Here is a 20030-nt window from a genome sequence, read left to right on the forward strand (position 1 = left end):
CTGTGAACTTAAATTGAGGCAGAGTTGACTTTTGGTGGCTCCTCAGCAGCGGCTCTAGCCTGTATGACTCCCTTCAATGCGCGGCAGCCTGCACGGGGGCTTTCGGTTTCCCTGTTGCAGCTCCTTCTTCAAGCACCCTGCTCCTGTTGGGTTCACTTCCGTTGTCCAAGTTCTTTGTTCTTTGCTTGTGGTTGCACTAAGCGAGCACATAACTTCATTTCTATCAAACGAAGCAGGTACGTTGTTGGAAGGCTTTCTGTGGCTGCTTAGGAATGCAGGTTCCTCTGGCGTTACTTCGTGATCCACCATGGACTGCACGCTAGGGCGAGTTGAGGTAGCCCCAACCTTCATAAGATATGAATCCTGATTGAGTGATTTCTATCCAGCCGACGACGCAGGACTTGAACCAATGTGCTCTTGGAGCGTCAAATTCCATCATGTGCGGAAGCCTCACCCGTCGGCTGTTCACCCGTTTACTTGCTGAGTGGCTACCTGACCTGCGGCCACCTGACATGACGCTGGTTGTAGCTCTGAGATCAGGCACCGAAAACGCAGCTGCTTGCCCACGCTGTGGCTGTAGGGAGTCAGACCTTAACATCTCTTGATATAATGGTCTATCGATAGATGCCCTGCTCCAGCGATCTCAATCCTTTTGAATCTTGCTGTTGCGTTGATCTCTACTTAAACCAATAAAAGGGTTCTAACTTTAGTACTCCCTGCAGGTAGGTGCTTTCCTCTTCGCGAATAGAGCCACCATAAAAATGCTTCTGCATCCAATAGACATGACTTTAAGAGCACTTGTTTTTCTTCTTCGGGGAGAACAAAGCGAAGCATATACCTGATTGGTCGATGAATTTGTCGAGTGTTTGCCCATCCTTACGGCCATCATACTTTTATGGCTGGCGCAACCCCATAGACGCATCCACCAGCATCTAACGGCTGCCGAATCACGCCTGTCTTCCAACTGTTTGTGGACTGCTGTCCCATCAGCTTGCAGGCCGGCCCTTTCCTCCATCGCCACAGAGGTCTCTTTCCAGGCTGTTCTCAAAGGAATCCATATCGTCAATCCACTAATAAACTTGGTCAAAACCAGACAACTGTTGTGGGCAAACCTGATTTCCCACGGTATTCACAACCACTCACAGTCGCATCGAATCATGCGTTGCAATTAATTATAACACTCCTAGAAAGGTATTTATAAAGAGGCACAGTGAGCACCACATTCAACAGCTTTCTACTAAGTTTTTGGTAAGTCTGGAATTTATCCCCTCTCTACGGAAGCATCGAGTGGAGCGGTATACTAACAGTGTGCAGATATTCCACTCACACGGTTATCGGCGTGCTGTGATTTGTTTTCGCTAGTAAAAAATCAGTGAGGCTTTCTTTACTCCAATTTTTGTTCGCAAAGCTTATGCGTAGAAGCTGGATGCTTCCATGTGCTGAGGTGTTTCTGTGGTTTGGCTTAAATCGCGGTCGTTTCGCGCATCTAGAAAATTCAAAAGATGATAGATCACGTCCCAGTGACAGCAAGCTCCAAGCCACCAGCATCCTCACTTTGAATAATCCTGGGAGTGTAAACATGCATTAGGTCACACGATCTACATTTCTGTCCATATCCTTGGTTGGCCTCCCCAGCGGAGAGTCCGAGGCCAAGAGTTACATTTGTGTGGGTGAGACCAGCACGTAGTCTAGGTTTCCCTGAAACAACAGCCTAATAAACTATCTTGAGGGATGTTAGGGCACGGACACGCATATTCCGTTGCCATACTTCACAGCAAGCAACAAATGGCGAATACTACTGCTGTTATTTGCTGCCTCCTAATAGTCACAAAGGATGCTTACACCCACGTTGTTGCGCGTATGAAAGGCTTGCCAAAATGTTGTGGGCACCTTGTAGGCACCGGCCGAACGACTGGCCGTTTTGGGGCATGTGGAATCTCAGCAGCAGGCTCTGGAACAAGGGAGCGGCGGGCGTTTCCCCTTTGTGGTGACACACAGCAGTAATAATGGCAACCTTTTTCTAAGCTCATGTGAGGGTAGCACCTTCCGCAACTAAATCTTCGCTTTGATTCTGTGTAAAGAAGCAGCTAAAGGTGGCGCTTCCTGTATAGGGTCCCGTGAAGTGGGTGGTCCAGATATTATGGCTAGGTGAGGACCTTCGGGTTCAGCGTAAGGGATAATTTGAACTCTTCTCACTCGGATAAGTAGAGTTCGGCGCGCTTGAGCTCGAGGATGCTGCATTTCCTCTAAGCTTGAAAAGCAATATTTTTCACTAGGAGTATCCGCTTAAATGACTGCTAGACAGTGCATGGCAGCTCACACGTATACCTCGAAATAAAGTGCCACATCCGTTCATTATATACATATTTGTAACGCAATTGGTCAGGATTCGCTCTGTTAGACGCAGGACTTGAGGTTGATCAGCCTGTCGATCAGACTGTGCATCCACCAATTAGTGATCTAGTGCTATTAGCAGCAGAGGAGTCGGTCAAGATATTTATTTGCCTCTTCTTGGCTGGTTCTTCAGTGACGCTGCACTTGTGTCCTCCAGTCCAACGTTTGCGATCTCCACTACATAATCACCTCTGTGACTTACGTTTTGTCTGGTTAAACCTGGGGTTGCAGTCTTGTGCCTGACAACATTTCTTGCCACCCCTTCTCCTGCTCTCTTCGTAGCACTGTTCAGTTGGAGCGTCTCTCCCTCTACGCACAGGCGTCGCTGAGCTGGGTTATTATGTGGCTGTGCACAAAATTTTAGACGAAACTGCACAGTAATGAATCTACAAAACAGCGTCATGTCCTGAATTTTGAATGCAGCCCTCTGTCTGGTTTTTCGAAAAGCCTTCGAAGCGCAGAGATACCAAAAATAATTTATGCACACTTTAGTGCATCGGTAGGCAGCAGGGGTCGTTCAGGGCCCCCTGTTGCATAACTAGATTGAGATAACATCCAAAAGTCATTGTCTGAAGGTCCATTCCCCTGCACCACGCACTTGAGCACAGAAGTTCTGTTGTCGGTGTGTTAGTCCATAGGTGCATCTGTGTTCTCAAATGTATGTGCCAAGTCACACAAAATAATTAGAGTGTTCGTCCTCTGGTTCACTGGGGAGCTCCGAGGGTCCAGAGCACAGATAGAAGGGGTCTTCTCATGTTGACAGTGACGGTGAGGAAAGCAGGGACTCCATAAAGGATGCCGTCAAGAATTGCTTCGTAAATTTTTTCGACAGCTCGTTGAGATGTCCAGAAGGAAGGGTGAGGGCCGAGAGCGACCTCTTTCAGTGGAAAGTCCATGCAGTATGAGCAACTCCCTCTTCAGGAGAGCCTTTTTAGCCAGCCAAGGATACTTGATGGCTATGTGGGGGAGGCGTTGGGAATACCCAAACAAAGGAGACCCACGGATAAAGCTGAGCTTTCTATTAATAAGCATCAGCACCTAAGATTTGGGCGTCACGAGCGAGAGACCCGAATTTTAACAGCGCAATTTCGCGCATAGCCGCCCGTTAGGCTTCTTGGACGAGCTTGGAGTGGCGTCATGTACAGTAACGCACGGATCAAATCCTCAGAGCAAAGACTTGCAAAATTGTCCCCTTCCTCTCCCATTTTCACTGTACACACATTGAGTTCACTACATAAAACGGCTTAAGAGAGAAAAAGGCTGGGTCGCAAGTCGAACAGGATTGTATTAATGGTAGCAAGCGGATCCCTACAAACACGCTTGTCTAGCAGCAAAGCACTCACACGCAGGGGCCCAGATCTTGGAGCCATTGGGGGGCACCCGTGCGGAGCATCTTTTATGCAAGCGAATTACCTCTTGGATACCTAAGTAGTCCACGTGTTGGTGCAACTTCCCCTCAAGCTAAACTTTGCAAAAACATGAACTTGCCATCTCCAACCGCAAAGATTATATGGATGCCAAAGTATTCCAACATTCGCCGGCGTCCCCCAGCAGGTCGAGCCGCTCATCTGCCGAAAGATCATCCTCTTCAAGCTTAAAAGTGGCAGGCGAGGCCAATGCCATGGATGGTGAATGGCATACCCTCTGATACACAGCCGTCTAGAGTCTGGGGCTCATGAGATTCTCTCAGGGGGTCTCGCTGGGAATGCCGTTTAGGCACGCAAAAGGATTCTGGACTGTATGAGGTACCAGCATTACCCACCGGTATGAATTTCGGATGCCTTAGTTTTCTGCAACAAGCCTTCTATGAGCCTTTCAAACGCATATAAGGTGGAAGGAAACCCCAGGTCTTTCTCCGTTGCTTCTCTCTCCTTAACAGCTGCACCAATTAGCTTGGTAGAAGGCGATTCATCCAGCACACACCATACAGTAAAAAGAAGAGCCCTCCACATATGCCAGCGAGCAGCATGGATTTACATGGAGGACTTTCGACAGGTCGTCCCATGTTGTGTGCCGCAACAAAACTGCTGGGACTATATCAAAATCAGCCGCTCCTCCCAAGAGGTCAATAGACTTGACCTATACATAAAAAATTATTGCTTTAGTATGCTTCGGGCAGCCTAAATGTCTTTGGGAAAGATATGAAAGAGCATATGGCCAGCCGTGGGATCCAGGCGTAGTCACTAAGGAAATCCCTTCCCGGAGGAAAATCATGGAGCCCTTTAGAAAGAATGCTTTATAAAGCGTCTAGTAAGATACCGCATGCAGGTAGTAAGCGCATGATTAACCAGAACAACACTTAGAGGGGGTCAAGAGTGCACCCGCGCTCTGGGAGTGATACTTGAGTTGCAAAAACGACACGCCTGCCTCACAATCCTAGCCGAAACACATGATGAACCTTGTGCATGAGACCCTTAATTTGGTACGTTTACGCATTTGATGCGTGAAGCATGTCGTAGGGGATCTAATATTTGGTGAGGATCTACGATTTAGGTTGGCAGAGGTCTGCTGCCCACTAGCATCCTTCTGCTTGCCACACCTCGTTTTGCAAACTGCTTGAGGGGTGTCAGACTTCAGTGACTAGTCCTCAAAATAAGCTCTATAGATTAAATCGCTCCAGAAGATTTTTTATTTCTAGCAGGGAGAAACTGGCTTTCATCCGTCTGCAGGCATGGAGACCCCCTCTTCCACGAGGGCGCTGCACCGCAAGACGAGTTTTCCCCTCATTCCAAGACTAGAAGCAGCCCTTATTGCCCCATCCTTCTTTTGTTAAGCACAAGCTGTTTATATATCGGATGGCCTATGCTCTATGTGGTTTCAATAAAAGAAAAGGACTTACATGTGAGCAGAAGGCTACCCATGCCGTGTGCCGCTTCGCTGGGAAAACAGCCTGTCATTCGCACGGCAGTTGGCTTAAAGCTATCTAGGCCAATAATACCAATATATGATTTGCTGCAAGATCTAGCAGCTTCCAGTAAGCTCGCTTCAACCCAATGGGATCCGCCGCTACCCATCACCGACACGCAACAGCGCGTCCCTTTACTGTCCTTCTGCAAAAAACGGGCGCTTTGTTCACTTTATTTCTATGACAGGTAGGCAGCAAAGCCTGTCTTCATGAGTATTAATACTATGAGCCAGTACAGGTACACCGTTCGTGCTCGGGGCAGCCAAGTTTTCAGGAGGTTGCGGTGCGCATAAAATCATGGATGGACAACCCACGAATTATGCCTGCTCTTGAGGCGATCCACTCAGCAGTTCGTAGAATTACTTGCATTCCAGGAAGTAGGGAACAAGTATGTTGTCAGCGTAGTGCAGCTGCCATACTCGGCAATCATGCGGAGGTCACTCGTTGGGGGAGGTTCTCTCCTCCAAATACTATTCCTGCATTTGCTTCGGCAGCCAGGATTTCCAGTCATATTTATGCTTTTTTCGGGGGCCATAAATAGCCTGGTAGGTGCCGCAGGTGAAGAACAGACGCCAGGCGTTCCCGCAGCTCTGTATGTCCAGGCACGAACATCCCCACTACTTGCAGACGGTTCCCCACAAGCGGAAATTCGTCAAGATCCAGACTTACAGTATCCGCATGAAACAGGTAAAGTAATGATTTACTGGGCATTTCGCATTCGTGTTCACGCTGCTGCTGTTGACGCTGGACCTGCAACTCAGAGGCGCAACATGCTGCCTCGCACCTTGCCAGTTCCCTCGCTCCTGCATTGTTCCCCCTGCCACTGTTTCAGGAGCCTCTTATGAGCTGCATACATCACGGAACACTACAGCAGCAGCAGCTTTCCTCAAGCGGCAGCAACAGCAACAACCTGTTCAGCATCTGCACGATTGGGAGGCCCTATGGAGGTGGAAGGGCCTCCCCACTGGGGTACCACAACCTGAAGAAGAAAGTCTGATGCCTAAGAGCCTCGAGATTACGCAAAAGTGGACTTCTGCGGCCCTGCGGATTCTTCCAGACGTGAGCCAAGCAGCAACTGCCTCCGTGGTAGAAGGGAAAGCGGACTTGAACGAGAATTCGTTTTGGAGAGACCCTCAGCGAAACACGGAACGGCATCAAAGCGAGGCAGCAGTAGCCTCAAGGCTCTCCCTGATAGAGGAATTTCGACGTTTTTCAAGGCAGCATGTAGGCGGAGGAGGGGATCCATGGTCTCTCTTGTCGCGACACAGAGGAGCGGCTGACCCTATAGGCCCTCCTCAAAATGTGCAAGCTCTTGGCAACATTCTGGAGAGGCCACCTGAAAGAGTTCGAGGTGCTTCTGGCCCCACAAATATGTTGCAAGTGGAGAGGGCAGCAGCAGCAGCAGCAGCAGCAGGTTCTCCTCATCTCCTAATTGGTCTTGTGCTGGCAGACGGCTCAGTGTGGGGTATCGATGACCTCAGGGCAGGCTTCCAGGAAGCACTGCAGCAGAGCAGCTTGCTGCCACCGACAAGAGGTAGACTGCAGGAGCGGCAGCTAGAACGGCAGCCATTGCAGCATGCGCAGCAGCCCTGGATTCACGAGAGTTCACCTGTACAACAGCCGCAAGTGCAGCAACAACAAGTGCAGCACGTCCGGGGACAAATGCTTGATCAAGGCTACCACCCTTTCCGAAGATTGTATCAGCAGCAACAACAGCAGAATGCAATGCATGCGACGCCGTCTGTTTTTTTACGGGTCACTGCTCCTGAGCTCGTCGAAGCCGATAGCACAGGAGCAGACGTGGTGAGTCTGCCGCCCTTGGGTGTCGTGGCGGGGTACTGCCCCACACGCGTCCAACAACGCGACACTCGTCCAGAGCAGCAGCAGTGGTGTCCTCCCATGCCATTCTCTGGGGATTAGGTGGCCTCTCCAATAGGGGGACGAGAGGGAGGGAGAGCCCTAGTACAGCAGGTAGCTGCATTCCTTGACTAGTTGCTGCCCAACCCCAGAGAGAGGGTCGTTCGTTCCCCAAAGATACAAAATAAACTCTAAGGGCAGTGCGGCCGATCCTGCTGTCACTGGCGGTGAGGCACAAGGACTCGAGTAGCGGCTCCAACAAAAACCACACATGCACCAGCAGCAAGATAGGAGCAGCCTGCCCCTGCACTGGCGTGGCCATGTGGTCAGACACGCTTGCACCTCTTTGAAAGTGTAGTGACGCTGATGTAAAACAAGTGTACCAAGAGGCACACTACCTGCGTATATTCATGGGGGTTCTCAGCGCGATCTGAGAAAAGGTATGGGCAGTGCTTCTGGACTTCTCAGAAGTTGCCGTATACTCATGAGGGACGGAGTAATGTAGGGCCGCGGGTGTAACTTGCAGTCGTGGGTACCACTACGCTCAGAAGTATCCACAATGTAGAAGCAGTAGAAGCATTCGGCTACTGTACTGGCATGTATTGGCCCCAACTCTAGGGAGATGGAGACCGACGGGGTGCCTAGCCTTCCATGAATCCATGGAGAAGCGCGAGTGTAGTAGAAAGGTCCCCAGCAAGCTCCGCAATTACCGCCAGTACCACACAACAGTGAGACGAGCACACCTCTCGTTTCCTTGGGCCTTGTATCGCGCGCAGCTGGCACGCGATACGCCGCCCCCACAGGGCATCACCCGGGCCCTCAAGTTTAAAGAGGTGTCTCTATTTTGATAAGCAAAAGCTCGTGGGGGTGGGAGAAGGGAGTTTGTGCAACAGAGAGACCATGTGGGGAATGGCGCCAACGCATGTGCACTGTAGAGGCACCCACAATAGTAGCAGTCAGCCACAAACGCTAGAGCCCCCATATAGCTGTGTCTGGCCCTTCGCATCTTTGGCGTGATGGGAATACTATTTTTCATCGTGCAGCGAGGGCCTAGGGCAAGTTTTGCTTTGACGAATGAATAGAGCCAGCGGCCATCAGCTTTAGGGCCCAAACTACGCCCTCACATTTGTGCGCGCCACGGTTTATGCTCTGTCTTCCCATGCATTACTATGCCTCTGCTCTATGATCCCAGCTCCTCACTGTTGCTCTCTGCTCTACTGGGTCGCTGCTACTCTGTACCCTGCTTCCCGATGTTGGCAGCTGTCGCCGCTGGGGATTCATCGGGCCGCAACCTCAAATGATGGTCCCCCTCTGTTTCTCTGAGCTGCAAGGAGCGCACAATGCACAGGCCAGAAGGCCTGAGGCATCTGCAAAAGAATTGCAAGCAGGAACCCCACCAAGTACCACCCGCATAAGGGCCCCTGTCAGGGGCCCCCGCCCCCAGTTGCTGACCTTCCTCGATCAGTTGCGTCGCACATTTTCAAGCAACAAATGCAGGAGAAAAAGTGCTTCAAATCAGGTATTACCAGAACAAAAAGGGAGAAGCGGCGTCATTGCCTATGGCGAGGGTTCTCCCGAGCTCCATTCATCGTTCCTACCAGGAAAGCCCCCTCACTAGGTTCCCTTTAGCCAGGCCTCTCGGTGCGCTCTTCTCGATTTTCTGGCGCCTTAGGCAAGCCAAACAAATCGCAAGTAACTTGCGGTGATTCCTGCTCTCTGGAACCCCTCAAAGCTTGTACGGGGCCTGGACTAGGCCCTGCCTAATCCAACCCCCTTCGGGGGTGGTCAAGAGACGAAAATAGAGAAAATTGAGATTTGTAGCAAGGGTTCAAGAAAGCAGGCTCGTAACTCCTCGGCGACTGCTCTCACTCCCCTCTTTTCTTCGCCTGCCCCCTGCGCTTGAGGCCCCTCCGCCAATTGACACAGGCAGGCGCGACCATGTACACTTCAGTGCCGTCTCGAGGCATTCCCCTCCCGCAGCAAACGAGCCACCCGACGCAACTGCATCAGCGCAAGGCGCGTTCTTCTGCAGCTTATGGTGTGTCTTGTCTGTCGCCTAAAGGCTGTGCTGCCGCCCCTCCCGTCGGCAGCGCTTGCCACATCAATGGAGGAACCTCCTGTTGTGCTACAGCAGCAGCCTCCACTGCTGCGGACGGCGCAGCTGCACACATCGGCGGCAACAGCATCACCACTGTAGGGGGGGCTATGCTGAAGCGTCTCGAAGCCGACTGTGAGCGGGCGTCGCGCGGTACCAGACAAAGAGCCGAGGAGTTTGCCAAATTCATCGATCAACAAATGGGTATGCGCACATGAGAGAGCCCACTGCTCTAGCATTCAAGCTCTAGTTAGAAACCCAGGATGAACGTACAGGTGTGTCTGTCCCTGTTGTTTTCATCAGCTGAGCTAGAAGAGCTCGCCACAGAGAGCGCCAGGCTCCAAGCCGAGGTGAAGGAACTGAATACAAGTAAGGGTTCACGGATCCCGCTGTAGAATCGGGGTTCTGAGTGTATGCACTGCTGCTACACATGCAGCTGCTCTATTGGCGTTTTGGACCTTGCAGAGACGGAACAAAACCTTCAGGAAGTGGAAGCGCTTCTGGAGGAGGATAAGGCAAGCTGCCCACGTCCATGGCATACAATCTGCAGCTCGAGAGAAACGCATCCATAGTGCATCTTCCCACCGTGCAGGCTCCAGCATTGGCTCCCATGCTGTACAGCCTGATTTAGCGCCTGAGGCTTTGCCTTCATGTCCATGTAGACGGCATCTGGCTAAGGGTTGACGTGCTGAAGGCGTGCCTGCGGCTTGAACTTTGCCGTCGCAGGCTGTGGATTCTGAATTGGCACGCGTTGCCGCTGCAAAGGAAAAGGTGGAACTGAGGTTACAGGCTGCCAAACGCAAACTTGATGCCACTCGGAAGGGTCTGTCTCTCCTGTACACCCCTCGCAGCCTTTTTGCTTGCCTGTCTTCCTCTTGCTCCTATCTGGATATCTGCATTGCACCGCTGCGGCTCCTTGTCAACGATTTCCGTGTCTCTGCCTCCTCTCTGCACGCGCTTGTTCTTTCGCCTTTCGGCTCAACCCCCCCCTCTGGCGTCTGTAGATGCATTTATACGCGTGTGAGGAGGCTTGTACGCACATAAGCCTCTGGCTGGGCCTCTTCAAGCCGCTCATTCCGTCTCGAAATCACTTGATCTGGAGCCTTCTTGAACATATGACTGACTGCCAGTCGCTAACTCTGCGACCTCCAAATATATATGTCTGTATATTTTTAGATGGAGATACACGCAAACAAGTTCACAAGGTTTCATACCACATTTCTTGAAGTTTCCTAGCTTTCATGCGTCTTCACCTCATTCTCCCTTCCCGTCTGTCGAACTGCTGCTCCTTTTAACCCGTTTGGCGGTCTAATGATCTGCGTATATATCTCTGTCTGAATTTCTCGATCTCCGCCCCTTTTCTTCCCTGCCTTTTCCTGCCGCCTCCACTCGCTTGAACTTTCTAGATACTTCCTTTGTCGCCGTATATTGTAAGGCCTGCCTTTGCACCAGGCTGCCAGTCCCATGGCTGCGGCTTGATAGATATTTTCCGCAGCCGTAGGGAAGCCAGCTCAAAGGGCCTCTCTCTCTGTGTGTGTGTGTGCTGCCTCAGAGTTCATGGTAGTGTCTCGCCAAGACCTCCACGCCCGCAAGGAGTGGCGCTCCCGTGTTGACGCGTATAAATTTACGCATGGAATCCGCATTCACCAGCAACGGGGTAAGGCTATGAAGGGACACCCCTACTGGCAGTGACTTAGATCGCCATAGGGCAGCAACGTTATCGAGGCAGTGCGAAGCCTAGGAAAAGGCACGTGGATTCTTTATTCTGTTTTGTCAGGCAAGCCCTTCACACGAATTTGCTTTTTGGGCCTTTACAAGGAGCTGGCGCAGCTTGAGTGCCACCTGGATGTCTCCCTGGAGGACCAGAGCTGCCAAGGTTAGCCGCCAGTGGAACTAATAAAATTTTTTTTTGGGGGGGTGGTGGTCACAAGACTGCTTACTGCTGTGTTCAAAGAACCAACTGGATCTCACAAGGGCCTCTCGGGAGCTGCTTCAGACCTTATAGCGGTGTCAAAGGCAGATATCCAGTGCATTCACGATCCCAAGAACGCATCACCCCCTTACGCCCCCGCCTTTCTTGTTTCTGACTGTATATACCTTGATCTGGAATTTGCACTAGCCCTTGTACGTGGATCGACGCTTACTCTTTCTCTAGACTCTATGCTGTCTTTCTCTCGTTTGTGTCTACACTTGATTCTCGCCAAGCCTCTGCTTCCGCCTCTCTGCCCACGCAATCCCCACCTTGCCGCGGCTGCGCCAGTCAGTTCTGCCACGGCCGCTCACGACTGTATCGCCATACCACTGCCCTTTTGGGATGTGCCTGTTATGTATTCTCTAGCTCGGGTGCTCTTTGATCTCTTCTTTCTGTGTGATTCAGTCGTGGGAGCCTGGCCCGAGGCCCCCCTGTCCGAGCTGTGCGCACTCTATGCTGAAGGCCGCGTTAGCTTCACTGCATTAGTATCTCACTCTCGTCTAATATTTAAGGCTCAGCTGACGCGCATGAGCCATGCTCAGAAGCTCGTTGCTTTGCACGAGCAGCAAAGACAGCGGCAGGCAGAAGAGAAGCAGGAGGAGGCACACAAACTCCAGCACCAAATCCACACAGGGCCCCTCCTATCCGACGACTGACCAGAGCACCGTAGGTCCCATTCTAAACGCGCTTTTTGCATGCCTTAAATGTATCAGCGGCAAGGACAAATGGGCGATCCATTAAAACAATGGACATCGTGCTTTTTCAGCAAGCAGTGCCAAGCTCCCCCTCCCCTAAAGGCCTACATGTTTCTACAGGCTTATTGAGATCTGGTTTTAACAAGCTGCTCTTGCGTTGTAGTTATTTGGTTCTTTGCTTCTAGCTAGCTGCTTTTTAAGAGATACCCACTGTGGCGTAGTGGCCGACTGCTCAAGGTCTTGTTGCTCTTCTAGATATTCGATTCAGCCGCGGAACATCGTTAGAGTGCGCCTCCACTCCCGCTGCCTCCAGATACGTTCACATAAAGGGACAGCAAGCGAGTTGTGGGGATACATAGGGGGAATCCCATCGGATGCACAGTGACCGTGGGGTGCTAGGGAGTTCGTAGCGGACATCCACAACTCAGTAGGACAAACTTGGCGCTTCTCCCCACGCTATAGCACCTGCCACACCGGGAGAAGCGGCAGCAGGAGTTTTGTGCTTTCCGTTCCCTCTGACGGACGGTGTCACGTTCCACCTGTGGTCTCCGTTGGAAGCCACTCTACTCCAGACACAGTACGAACTTGTAATAGAAACTTGCTGTTTTCCAAGAGCCCTCTCCTCTCCGCCCCCCCTCCTTTCCTTAGCGACCGGTACTCTACGATAGTACGAGAAAAAAAACGCCCCAAATGCCAACTCTACCAATTTATTACAAATTTCAACTGTATGGAAGCAAGTGCCTCAACGTGTATCGCGCCGCTGTGACACCTGCCTGCGCGCACCAGGGGAAAAATTCTGAAAGCTTGTGTCATTAGAGCTTGTCTATCGCTTTCATGTTGCCTGCTGCCTAAAAAGTGCATGAAGAATCACTGCATGCTTCTTCTATGCCCTTTCTTTGGCCCCACAATACACACGGATTTGCTCAAACAACCACGCGGTGTGGTCCCTTGCAGATGTCTATACACTAAGTACTAGTGTGCCTAATAGAACGGCAATATTAGGAGTCACAGAGATTCATGAAGCTTTGCCATGAGCAGACAAAGAATTGTTTCTCACTCCTTTCTCATGAGTGCGAACAACTTGCGGGCAAAAGACAAACCATCTCCGTACAGAATCGCTTCCTGCTTCCTGCTGAAAGCCTTTTGTACAGCAGAGGCGAGAGTATTTGCCATATGATTGGGGGTAAAAACTACCGAAGTGGCGACATTCAATAGATCCCCTTCAAGTGGGCTAGCAGAGAGTTGCAGGTGCAAGCGAAAACTATAGAGGCAAACACATTTATTCTGTAATGATGAAAGAATCTTTTCCCTGTATTGATTAGATAACACAGGAATAGCAGCACCGAAGGAGTCTACCGACTGATAATGCCATATTGATGGTTCGTAGTGCATCGGTCCACCATTGGGTGTGGTCTGTTCAGAGCGCTGCACGGGCACCGCCGTCCTTCTTTTCCCTCCTTTTCCTAATACTCATGATTACTTTGCCCCTCAGAGGCTTTCCTGTTCATTATTTGATTTTTCGTTCTCTGTGAGGATTCCTGCGGCACTGTACGACTGTCGGTGTCACGGCGTGTATGAAACCTCGACGAGGGCGTGCTGCTGAAAGTTCGCCTTCTGTAGCCTTGGCTGCAGCCTCTGTACATCTTACACGAACTCGCAAGCACCGTGTTCCGGTGTTTGTGCGACAGTACAGTAGTAAACTGCTCTCTTCGCCTTCCCGTTCTTGCGCTGTACGGGTGTCCTAGCTCTCTGCTGGCCGCCCGACCATCATCGTGGTATCTCGATTAGTCTCACGCATACAGTAAGTGAAGCCCCCAACAATGGTGGTTTGGTGCTTCTGTAGCCTTATTTTCAGCCATCACATGGTCTCTGAAGGTGAAAATATCCTCGAGACCTTGTGGAAACCACTGGTTCGCGAAGTTGCTGATAGCCTCCTGTGATGGCGCAGTGTGCCCCCAGCTATTGCATGGCCAGTATTGGGGCGAAGGGGATGCATAGGGTATGGGTGCTTACCGTTGGGAAAGGAGCAAATAGCGTGCGTTGCATTCTAGGCTTTGAGGTTCTTTCAGTGCAACTAGCGAGGCCATTTTCGTCCCTGCGTAGGATGTGGATCTCTTGCGCAGCACGGCGTGTACCGCCAGGTGCCACCATGGGTCTATTGGATTCGTTAAAGAAGAAGGTGGGGGGATCCTCAAGGAAGGGTTCATCAGCGCAACCTCAGACCGCTGGCTGCAACACACCGGCTACAGGACAAGGGGCGGCAGGCGCGGCTGGGCCAGGCGCGCCGCCGTCACCAAAGGAGCCGGTTACAAAAGGAGCTTATTTGACGTTTGACGGCGCCAGTAACGGTACTTTGTTCATAGTTTGGAGTGCAACTCCAGTGGAAGGGGCAATGGCCTTCTTCGAGCCGAAGAAGGCGGTGGCTGAATTCAAGTATAAAGACAAGGGTGGCAAGTCTGAGATCGTGAGGAACTTGATGGTAAGCAGGGGTTGTGAAAAAAGGCAAAGGGGCTCGAGAACGCACAAGAGGAATTAATAGAGTCTCGAGTATGCCACGGGTGGGGTGGGGTGGGGCACCCAGGGATTGGATGAAGGGCGATGTGGAGGAGAGGCGTTGAAAGAAAGCTGCTTTCTTCTCGAATCCCACCCCTCATGTGTAAGGTTCAAACAAGGTTTGTGCCCTTCTGTGCTTTCTTCGCTGCTTGCAGCAAGACAAGGCAAAGTACTACGATGGTTGGTGCCAGTTCTTCAAGGCTGCTGCAGAGCAACACGGAGTGTGCCGTCTGCTTCCCGGGGCGGAAGAGGCACCTCTGAAGGTAGAAGTGGCATTTCTCGATGGCACAAAGGTCTTGCGCCTGGAAAACGGCAAGGAGCTACCCGCTAAAAACATGGCAGCCATCGGCTGCGTCCCTCGAGGTGACCCCGGCTTCCAGGCGCAAACCCTCGCCAAAGACGTTTTCTTACGAAACGCACGCAGGGGTGGAGGTGCCATCACCCTTTAGACCATTAACGCTGCAATCCTCTGGTGCCTTATCAGCTCGCGTATCTCCTTGTATTTGTCGCCTCTACAGGGCCCACTCCCCCCCTTGCAACTTTACACCTAGCAAAGACACCGGGTGCAGTTGCATGGGGAGCGCCTGGCCCAAGAAAATCCACTTGAGCACTAGGCCCTCAAGCGCCTTCTTCCATGCTGTGCATAGAGTTGCGCCTGTGGCCTCTAGATCGTAAAAGAAGCAAAGGGAGGGAAGGGGAACCATCCACGCAACTCGACTACAGGCAGGCCTTGCGCTCCTCCTCATTGCATGTGCGACTATACTGCATGCTGGGAGGGAAAAAAGCGCAGCCAGGCCTTAGGATTCAAATGGACTTCAATTGAAGGAAGTGCATTTGCTTGCCATTCTCGGCGACGGTCATCGCTCGAGCTCGCAAACTAGTCCTTTGCATACGAACTGCTGGGGCTTGGGGAGTCTTCACACGCTCCCCTGGTTGACTACCTTAGACTACGGATGGAAGGCTCTTCTGCGTGGGTGCTACTATGTGTGGAATGGCGGTAGCGTGATCGCGCTTGCTATCGGTGTTGTCTACATGGTGATTCTCGGTTGAGTAGGCCTATACTGTAGAACCATTCGCCCTCAACAATGTGTGCCATATACAAACTGCACGAAAGAACACGCGCATGTACAAAGGGAGGACGCTTAGCCAAAAGCTCAAGGAAAGCAGTTTCGGCGATATTCCTTAAATCCGAAACCCAGTGCAATGCATGGACGCGAGTGCGAGCCAGAGCTTGTCCTTTGAGTCAAATCGATTGCTAGCCAACGATACGGACGGGTACCTCCCTTATTGAAGGGCCTTCCTCACACCGCTTGTTGGCAGACACCTCGTTCCAGTCGCCAGCGGGCTTAAAAGGCGCCCCTATGAGTTAGCGAAAAGGGACCCTAAAGCTCCACTGACTTGACCCCAGAATTTGCCAAGCCCATCATCCTGTCTACTAAAGACTTTATATGGTTCAAAACTGGTTCCACGGTGTGCTGAGGGAGAAGAAAGCACGCCGCCGCTGCCGCTACAAGGAGCACGAGGAAGCACGAGAGGAAACACGGGCACCGCAGGCAGCAGCAGCACTCTGGCTTTGCATCCCTGAGCAGAGCACACACACGAGTTATTGGGCAGCCAGCGCGAAGAGTGTAAGGCTGGGCAGACTTTAACACGTGCAAAAACAGAGGCGCGCAGATAACGGCGAAGAGGTCGATTTTGCCCCGACTCGCCCACACACCCAGAGCTCCAGTCATTCTGCAGAGGCAATAGAACCTGCAGGCCGTTATACGGTAACAAGAGGCAGCGGGAAAGCAAAGACAATGCAGTGCCCGGCTTCGAATCAGAGCGAGACCCTTGACTCAGCAGTACCAGCGGCAGTAGCGGCACACACCTTGGCCAGAGGGGGGGTAGAGCGCGTCTCTATTTGAAGAACATATGAGATCATACCGTAAAACCAGTCTAGAATGGTTGACTCACTGCTTTCCTCTGGTCTTTCTCTCCTTCGTTGAGGGTGGGGAGGGGGCCGCTGCGGTCTGTTGGCTCTCTTCCTCCCGCGTTTGCCGCCGAGTAGTCACCATTCTCAGCTATGAGGCAACAAATCAAAGAACAAAACAAGCAGAACAATTAGCAAAAACTACGAACTGCTACTTTACGGGCAGCCCCTTAGCTGCCGCCCCTACCGCGGGAGGCCGCGCTGCCGGAGCTTCGGCTGAGGGAGAGCTATTTATCAGGGTTGCCACTGGGAGACATAACAAGGACCTAGAGGGCTAACGCCCTTGCCTTCCCTTCCCGTATTACCAGTTTGTTTTCGTTGTTAAGTGGTTGATGGGTCATGAAACTTACCTACCACTGCTATCTTTCCATCTGTGGCATTCTTCCACTTGCCGTAAAAAGCAGGATACTCCTCGTCGCTAGTACGGGCTTACTCTATGAACACACCCTTGACTTGACGCTCCATTCACGTGTTACTATCAGCTTTTAGCATGTGCAAACAAGGGCTTACGGGCACATTCTTGGACCCATTCATTAAAATCCAAAGATGCAGAGATATGCGACCTCGAAACGCATAGAACCAGCCCTCAAGCTCACATGCATATACGAACCCGTCTGTCGTGGCGCATCCAAGCGGCAGCAGCAGACGAGCTGGGAGGCTCTATATTATTCCTTCACGGGCTTTACCGATTGATTCCTTTGACTGTTATTCTGTCCTCACGTTATCTCAGAATACTCGAGCTCTTCTTTCGCTCTATTATCTGCTCATCTGCCACCTCTTGTCTCTCCCCCTTGGCAATTGTGCTTCGCCATCCCTGCTGGGTCCGTGATTTCCTTCCTTGAAGATGGCTTTTGAGCCTTCCTTCATTGGTTTTCGCTCCGTTTGCATGTTACTGGGCCTCTTCCTTCTCCCTTCCTTATGTGCTCTTCCTGCTACCGCAGAAAACACGGTGATCACAGGCACTGTGCTACTTCCTCCTGGCCATGCCCCCCTCCCCGATAACTCGCACTTTAGGGTAGAACTGAGTGATATAACGCTAATGGACGCTCCAAAAGAGCGGCTGGCCTTTTACACTCATTCAGCGGTAGAGGGGGTGCCCCTGACATATGAACTGGTCCTTCCACAGGAAGTGAGGGCAGCAAAGGAAAAAGCAGTCTTGTCAGTTTCTGCCGTTGTTCACGTCGGATGGGAGCCACAAGAAGGAAGCAGCGAGTGGATCCGATCGGGAGACTATTACAGCGACATGACGCATATCCTGGAACTCTCTAAGGGGGGATATGATGTTCGTGACTTCAACATCAAAGTGAGGCAGGTTTAAGAGGAGGGATGCAAACGAGAGGGACATACGAACAGAATATGAAGCAACAGATTATCCATCTTCGAAGTGAAGCTGCCCGCTTCTCATTTTGTATTGGTATGCCTTAAAATATGAAGCAGCAGCAGCATTTGCGTCATCAGCAGTAGGAGGCAAAGGCCTTCTTTGCACGGAAGCCCGAATTCCGTATTGGCCATGGAGTTTTGTAGTATGTGAATCCTATCACGCTCTTACTTTGCAGGGGGATGCATTATAGGGGGTGTGGTGTGTTTGAGAGCTAATATGTGTGCACTAGCCATGGGGGCTGCCACATTCTTCCCATTAGAAACTTGATATGGCGTTTGTTCCGTAGTGCGTCGTTCAACTCTACACAACCTTCTTGTAGTATGGCAAAGGGGAGGAGGAGTGGTAAACACGGGCACATACATCTGCACCATGAGTTGAATTTAAAGTATCGAGAGCAAAAGTATCATTTGTAGCCTTGCATTCCAGGCGAACCACACTTCGTGCGCCCCAGTTGGTCTTGCTGCTTGTACTCATTTAGGGTGCTTGAACTGAAAGGCTTTGTTTTGCCTCAATGCTAGAGGCCATAACCCTTTGAATGCGCGCCTTCGCCTGCTGTGGCGACCAGCGCCAAGAGCCGAACGGGCTTCAGAGACAGTGTCCCAGTAGCTGTTCTGTAGATGGAAGCGAACAAAAACAAATGCAGCTGCCCAGAACAATAAAATGATCATGTTCACCATGCGCAAGTCTGACGAGTGAGCTAGGAGGCTCCGCGAACTCTAAGCTGAAGGCCACGAGACCAAGCGATTGGCTTGCACGTGTAGAGTAGCCTCCTCTTTTGTGCTCTAAAGAATCGATTTAAATGTTTTTGTTGTGTCGTAAATGTGCCGTGACTCTGATAATAGGGTACGCTATTCAAGAGCGAACGGGTCGCACAGGCAAGCTAGAGCTTTTATTGCAGCTTGTGGCAGTTTCACACGGCGGAGGTGTTGCAGGCCTTACCCATCCTCGGTACCTTTGTGGCCGATCGCATGGGATTGATTCTAATTAGTGTCTGTTGAGGTGTGCCCGCATACCCCGGGCCCTCAACAGAAAGGGTTGAGGCAGCACTTGTTACTTCGACGAACTGTGGGCATCTTGCCTCCGATTTATCTAATGCAATTTGAGCAGACAAGAGGTGCACACATCTTTTTGGTCAAGATTCCGCCTCCTCTTCCCGTAGCACTTCAGGCAGCCCACCTGCCGATGTAGCTCAGTCGGTAGAGCGCGAGGCTCTTAACCTCGTGGTCGCGGGTTCGAGCCCCGTCGTCGGCTTGGTGTTTGTCCTTTCTGACTTGCGCAGTAGAGTGCCGTTGCCCTTCGGCGTAGTTTTCGTCGTTGGTTGAGCCACCAGTAGTAGAACTAAACGGGGTAGTCGTGGCGGATCCCCGAGATCTCGCGGGCTGTCGAGTGGTGAGTAGACACCGGGGGATGGCAGGAGAGTTGAGGCGCATGCACGGGTAATCAGTTGGCTGTACTCTGACATCCCGGAACAAAACGCATCACCATATATATATGCGGAGCTTTAGCACCAGATCAGCTCTCTTGAGGCCAACTGTTCGGGCCCTCGTGCGCGTCACTGCGGCAGCAGCGCTGTTGTCGGAAAAAAAGGCCGATCTCCCCCGCTCAACGATTCTTTTCGTGTATTCTTGGCGTCATTTGACATGTGTAAGGAGCTCGGTTGAAGGCCGGAAGGAAGCTTCCAGCAACGCCGCAATTACGTCAAGCTCCGCTGTCTTGCCACTGGCCGTGGAAGTCACGGCCTTTCTCGGGGGTGACGGATTTGCGGTGTAAATGCGTCTTAGGCTATGAGCCTCGTCGCTGGTTCTCGGCTGCCACTGCGTCTGCCTCCTGGCCGCACTCCTCACTCCGGCCTTGGTAAACTGGAAAACTTTCATTTCCTAGAGCTTTGCACGGTGCGAGCACATACGCGCGTTTCTCCGGGCGTGCGCGGGGTGAGCAGCCAGAGGCTTGTTCCTAGCACGCATGCTGGAGATTCTTGGAAATTAATAATTTTTGAGCAACTGCATGAAAGGCTGGCCATCATAGGAGGACGCCAGAACACGGCAGTGGGGGCAGGGGCGCTTACAACTGCGCAACGCGGCTTTAAAAGCGCTTCCCCCGTTACCAACTTGGCTACATCGGCATTGCGCCTGCCCAACGCGGGGGCGGTGCCTCGCTCACTGCTAGAACCGCTAAAATGAACTCCTGTTCTGCCACCAACCCTGTT

General features: G+C 51.7%; 2 protein-coding genes and 1 non-coding gene across 3 annotated transcripts; all 3 read left to right on the forward strand.

The window, feature by feature from the left end:
• The first annotated feature begins 5600 nt into the window (after positions 1-5600).
• Positions 5601-11964, forward strand: LOC34620673. Its single transcript, XM_026338040.1, has 11 exons — positions 5601-5752; positions 5841-6062; positions 6247-6833; positions 9354-9455; positions 9555-9620; positions 9717-9771; positions 9977-10074; positions 10804-10908; positions 11029-11127; positions 11248-11800; positions 11937-11964. Exons 1-11 carry the CDS (start codon positions 5601-5603, stop codon positions 11962-11964), a joined length of 2067 nt encoding a protein of 688 aa, XP_026193825.1.
• A 2103-nt stretch (positions 11965-14067) lies between these two features.
• LOC34620672 lies at positions 14068-14920 on the forward strand. The gene is made up of 2 exons (XM_022733912.2): positions 14068-14397; positions 14627-14920. Exons 1-2 carry the CDS (start codon positions 14068-14070, stop codon positions 14918-14920), a joined length of 624 nt encoding a protein of 207 aa, XP_022589359.2.
• Positions 14921-19002: 4082 nt separating this feature from the next.
• On the forward strand, positions 19003-19075 carry Trnak-cuu. Its single transcript has one exon. It is a non-coding gene; the product is annotated as a tRNA-Lys (tRNA).
• Positions 19076-20030: the final 955 nt, after the last annotated feature.

The sequence above is a fragment of the Cyclospora cayetanensis genome, unplaced genomic scaffold (assembly GCF_002999335.1).
Source record: "Cyclospora cayetanensis isolate NF1_C8 unplaced genomic scaffold, CcayRef3 CcayRef3_contig_221, whole genome shotgun sequence".
In the NCBI taxonomy this organism is placed as follows: Eukaryota; Apicomplexa; class Conoidasida; order Eucoccidiorida; family Eimeriidae; genus Cyclospora; species Cyclospora cayetanensis.